The 5,775-nt window shown below is 40.3% G+C and overlaps 1 protein-coding gene across 1 annotated transcript; it reads right to left on the bottom strand.

Moving 5' to 3' along the window:
• Positions 1-1,608: 1,608 nt before the first annotated feature.
• Positions 1,609-4,788, bottom strand: LOC123169603 (putative DNA glycosylase At3g47830). Its single transcript, XM_044587474.1, has 5 exons — positions 4,334-4,788; positions 4,036-4,236; positions 2,956-3,012; positions 2,612-2,859; positions 1,609-1,849 (listed from the first exon to the last, which is right to left on the bottom strand). Exons 1-4 carry the CDS (start codon positions 4,661-4,663, stop codon positions 2,617-2,619), a joined length of 831 nt encoding a protein of 276 aa, XP_044443409.1. The 5' UTR covers positions 4,664-4,788; the 3' UTR covers positions 1,609-1,849; positions 2,612-2,616.
• Positions 4,789-5,775: the final 987 nt, after the last annotated feature.

Genomic DNA, 5,775 nt, shown 5'->3' on the forward strand with positions numbered 1-5,775 from the left:
TAATTTGATGGTTCTAGCTGTTGTTGTCCTAGACATCTTTTGCACGATTTTTCTTCCTATAGTTTGAAAGTAGAGACCGAGAAAATCAGTTGGATTACTTGTAATATAATGTGTGGAGAGGCCCCAATATTTTGGATTTAATAGTTGGGCCACCAAGCAATGGTTGGGACCTGGGTTGGAGCTCAATACCCAAAACCAAATCAGAGCAGGCCACAGGATCATGTACTGTTGTGTGCACAGGGTTTCAACTTCAAAAGCCTTTATAAACAGAAACGTTACCTCTCGACCGTCAGCTAGAGCGACCTTTCTATCTCTTGTCGGATTCGTTTGCACGAATCCCAACGCGGGTTTCTAGCCACGTCAGATCCCCTAACCAGTTCGCTATAAGTGAACTGTATTTATTATAAGAAATGTCGAGATGCCATTTTTTTAATTAAGAGATGGCAATTTTTAGTAAGAGATGACATTTTTATTTATATTAACAAATGCCGTTTTATATTAAATATGGATTTTATTATTATTAAGAGATGACATTTATTATTAAAGATGGCATTTTATTATTAAGAGATGGCATTGTTTATGATGGCATTTTAACAGATGGCATTTTTCGTTTTTTTGGTCTATGGCAAAAAATGTTCTCTATATTTTTAGAGCATGGCAATTTTCATTTTTGTCAGATCATTGCATTTTATAAATTTTTTTGTTTATAAGAAAGTTTATATTTTTAAAATATCTTTTTTTGAGTAAAAAAATCTCTTCTTTTTTGTGTATATAGGAAAACTGCAATTGGGCCTGTAGGACTGGAAACCTAAGGGGAAGCTAAAGGGGCCTCTATGGGCTGGTTCGGTCGATCGCGGCCTGTTCGCTGGTCGATCGACCAGCCAGCGAACGAATCAGTCGCTGGAGCCTCCATCCTGGGGATCGAACGCCAGATATTGCAGTCCTTATCAAAAGATTCGCAAGAAACAAACATCAGCAAGCACTTTACTGCTCAGTCCAGTTTCAGATAAATCTGTGATGTGACCACACTTCCTTCAGTTGATGCCATGCTCAACACTTGAAGCAAAGATCACACTCTATTTATGCGGCAGCCAAAGATGTCCTACAAAGTGACCAAAGCGCTCAACTTTCACATCAGATGTTCCCACCAAAGCAAGGCTCCCAGATCAGCCCACAAGAGTGCACTACAACCTAATCAAATACTAAAAAGTGAAGATGATCTAGTCCACAAAGTTCAAGTAAGCAAGAAGCAAACTGCCCACATCACAGGGGCAAGCATCCAAATGTCCAGTCAAGATCAAGTGCCGACAGCGGGGTGGCCAGGTCCACATCCCTTTCAGGCTGGTGGGGTGGAGCAACTCATCCAGGTTGCATTAGATGAATCTTTTCCGCGTCGTGAGCAAAGCGCTTGCTCTGAAAATCACAAGCCACCACAATAGGCGCAAGAGGTCATGTGCATCGGAAAGTCGAGGGTACCATTGCACACAACTGGACGGTTGCCATCTGACGGCACAATTTGCCGATATGGCACACTAGGTAGCAGGTCGCGCGGCAATCGGCATTCTTCACCGGTGTAACCACTAACAAATGACACTTTGAGCAAGTCGATAGATCACATCCTTCAGCTTCCCCTTAAAACTTCCTTACTGCCAGTAGGTAGATTGAGTTCACAAATATGGTATCTAGCCTGAAATCATACAGCTGGAAGCCCCCTAACAACAATACAAGACGGGAACCTGAAATTGCCATTACATGTATGCAGGGCAAGGCACCACTGCCCATAAATCTTCCTACCATTAGTGTTGTTGGGTTGTTGGGAGGTTACGACCTCTTCTGGAAACACCATTTCCTACACAGGAAATTAGCATGTCAGCAATGACTGGAAAAATTGTCACAGCCGCTAGATAAAATAACATTATGGGACACTCAGTAACTTTGAATGCAAAGTTTGTTGCTCTGAACCTAGTGCTCCTTCTATTCGGGGAAAGCTATCGTTTTAGAAGTGGTTCAAGATACCTACATTTTGATACATTTTGCTTTTCTGTTGAAGGACTCAATCGTCAGCTATTAACATGCCAACATTAAACACGAGTTCTTTTAGTGATCTCCTTTTGCTGCTAGTTGGCAACGGGTCATTTCTTCTTGCTGTTTAATGATAGTTGGTGTCAGGTCTTTTCAAATGGCATTTAATTAGCACCACACACCTTTCACCTACTCTGGTATTGTACCACTCTTCTATCTTTGATGGTTGAGTACGGCTTTATCTTGTTGTGCTGTCTTATAAGACTGTCCTATTTCACTGACACTAGCTTGCCTGAGTTCCTGTAACAGGGCAGTAGCTTGAGAAGTTTAATCTTCCACTCTGCCAAAATCAAGGATTTGCTTCCTCACATAGCATGTTTCAGTTATACATTTTTCTTACTTTAGGACTTGGCCCTTTTATTGAGTTTATTTTCAGTCTTGTAGGCATTCTGTACAGTTTATTTTAATATAGATTTATCAAGCAGTGTCATCCATCAAAGTTCTCCTTGAAAAAACAATTATGTGGTGCACATTATATTTGGTATACAACATTTATAATATTGCTTTGAAACAAGAGAAAATAGCTTACCTTGGCTATTCCTGAATTTCTTCTTTGATACAACAGTACCTTGCTAAGGGACAAACAGCCTTGACATCCTTGGGTTTCTGGACTCCTAACTTTATCGTACACGATTGACAAAGCTTCCCATGAGTAACAAATAGACAATTCAAGTCAAACTTCAGATCATCAGGAATCTTATTATTCAGATGAATGTATGCTTTCTCCCTAGTAGCTGTTGGAGGAACCCAACCAATAGCCTTTGTAATGCGGAGTACCTATTGCAGAAATATGTATTACCAGTTACCACGCATATGTAATGCACGTTAAAATAATGCCCAGAGATAACAGTTGACCAATAAAGATTCACGTACATGAGTATCTACTGGAAAGTCATCCTTTTGAAGATAGAACATCAGGACACATGCCACCTGTCATAACATGCATAATTATATGAATGCCATCAGTCAGATGCTTGATTACTCCAGCAGCCTCACATTATCCAAAAATCAAACAGCCAACATAATAGGATACAACAACTAATTAAACAGCATGCAGAAAGTTACATAAACATTTGCTATTATAAATCCTTCTTCATTTGTTCTGATTTCTGAACAAGTATGTTTGAGTTCTGTTGTGCCACACAAACTATAAAAGGCTTAAATATTGATGAGGGTTAGCAACCATTGTGCTCAATATGTAAAAACTTTAAAGAACCTCTGTTTGGAAGGCTAAAATTGTAGTCGGTAGTGCCACAGCATCAGTTAAGCACAAAGAAACACAAATCCATCAAGGCGACAAGCCTTAACACATTTGTTCTAATACCTCCAGCATACCACAAGAAGATGTATAACAGTATAAGATTTTGAGTTTTTGCATACTCCATCCGTAAATTGGTGACATTTCGGACACTGAGATGGTCTCTAACATGCATCTCGGACCATTGCTTTCTGTGGGTATATATGACAATAAAGTTATGAAGTTTTTTATTGTCAAAATATTTTTCATGATAAACCTAATGATACTATTTTCATCTTACCAATCTAAATATTGTTGATAAATTACTAGTCAAAGTTATAGAAGTTTGACTGCGCGATCGTTATGAGGTCATATGCATTTACAAACAGAAGTGCCATCATAACATGAAAGTTAATCCGTTTAAGCACACCACATATTTGTAGTGTTTTGCTCAAAGGCTAGAGTTCCGGTGATTTAGTACAGAATATCAAACAATGCTACGGTTAATCCGCTGCCTTCTGATCATTATTTCTTAACTCTCATGAGGTACCCACTCTCACTTCAACTACCTATTGCTAGGTTTCATCCTTTACAACAGACCAAAGGCGCAGCCTTCTTGCTTTACCATGAATTGCGCCGAACTTCACATACCTCCAGCAACCAGACCAGAAAGCTCATTGCAGTGAAACAAACAAGAAAGAGATGTAGTAACTCACAGTCTTTGGCCCAATCCCTTTGAACTGCGAGAGCTCCCTCTTGACCTCATCCACGGACAGCTCCCGCAGGTACTCGAGGCAAATCGCGCCCCTCTTCTCCCTCACGCCCCTCAGCATCGCCCGGATCCTCGCCGCCTTCGTCGCAGCCAGGCCCCCACACCTGATGGCGTCCTCCAGCCCCATCCCCTCCTCGTCGACCACCTTCAGAACGCAACAATGAAGATACTGTTATGGGCGGGGGCTTCTAGAAGCTTCAGGAAGGGGGCTAGTCAGCCATCGAGGACTCACTGCTACCTACCTGATCCCAGGAGGGGAAGGCGGCCTTGAGGGAGGCGAATGCGCGGCGGGAGATGGCGTCGGTGGTGTTCTGCGAGAGGAGGGTGGTGACGAGCCCGTCTAGGACGGTCGGACGAGGAGCCGGCTGGTCGCCCTCGTCCTCAGGCGAGAGGCCGAGGCGGAGGAGGCGGAAGGGCGCGAACTCGTCGGGGAAGCCATGGAAGGCGAGGAGGGCGTCGCGGACGGCCAGGCATTGAGCGGGGGAGGGGGCGGCGTGGCCATGGTAGGGCTCCAGCGGAGAGTCGCGCCTCGACGGCGAGGCCGGCAGCTTCCGCTTGGGCTTCCGGGTCATCTTGCCGGCTGCGTCGTAGAGGCGGCGGTCGCCGGCGATGCGGGTGGTGCGGAAGGGCAAGTGGGTGAGCCCGTTGTGGGCTTGACTACACCTCGCTTCTAGCGAGACCCAGGCAAGCCTCGCGAACCGAGGCGCAACATGGACCGGCCCAGGCGCGCGGGAGGCCACAGCCTCTTTTTTGTTTTTGCTTTCTTTTTTTCTTTGTGTTTATATTTCCAAATATTCTGAATAAATATATTACACAAAAAATTAATAAAAAATAAGAAAAATACGTTAACCAAGCATTTGAAAAATGTTAAATGTGTATAGAGAAAATGTTTCTCATGTATACAAAAAAATACAACTATGCATGAAAAAAGTTGATCATGTATTCAAAAAATGTTAATCAAGCATTTGAAAAAATAATTAATATTTTATTTGGAAAATGTGAAATGTGTATTAAAAAATGTTAATCTTATATTTGAAAAATATTATTCAAGCATTTGAAAAATGTTAAATCATTATAGAAAAAATTTAGACCATGTATTAGAAAAATCTTAATCTTGTATTTGAAAAACTCTCAATAAAGCATTTGAACATGTTAAATGTGTATAGAAAAAATGTTGACCATTTATTAAAAACATGTTAATCTTGTATTTAAAAAATGTCAATCAAGCTTTTAAAAATATTAAAAAGGTGTATGAAAAAAGTTGACCATGTGTCCAAAACATATTAAACTTGTATTCTAAAAATGTTAAACGTGAATTAGAAAAATATATTAGATATACCAAAAAAGTTGACCATGTGTTCGAAACATATTAATCTTATATTATAAAAATGTTAAACGTGTATTAGAAAAATGTATTAGATATACCAAAAAAATGTACAATGTGTATGGAAAAATGTAGACATCAAAAAATAAGTTTTCACCAAATTTTAATCAAGTATTTTAAAATGTTTAACATGTATAAAAATATTTCCGATATCTATGATTTTTTAATGTGCACTTCAATAAAGTTAACATGTGTTGAACAAAAAAGAAAACAGATGAAAATCGACAAAAAAAAAAAAAGGCAAAGAAATCAAGAGAAATGAAAAGAAACAAAGAAAACAAAAGTATAATGAGTAACGAT

The sequence above is a fragment of the Triticum aestivum genome, chromosome 7D (assembly GCF_018294505.1).
Source record: "Triticum aestivum cultivar Chinese Spring chromosome 7D, IWGSC CS RefSeq v2.1, whole genome shotgun sequence".
Classification (NCBI taxonomy): Eukaryota; Viridiplantae; Streptophyta; class Magnoliopsida; order Poales; family Poaceae; genus Triticum; species Triticum aestivum.

Excerpts from the sequence above, each read along its gene's own strand:
- LOC123169603 (XM_044587474.1), bottom strand. The coding sequence starts at position 4,663 with ATGACCCGGAAGCCCAAGCGGAAGCTGCCGGCCTCGCCGTCGAGGCGC. Across the intron at positions 4,237-4,333 it reads CCTTCCCCTCCTGGGATCAG|GTGGTCGACGAGGAGGGGAT; the intron begins GTAGGTAGCAGT and ends TGCGTTCTGAAG. Across the intron at positions 2,860-2,955 it reads ACTTTCCAGTAGATACTCAT|GTACTCCGCATTACAAAGGC; the intron begins GTACGTGAATCT and ends TTTCTGCAATAG.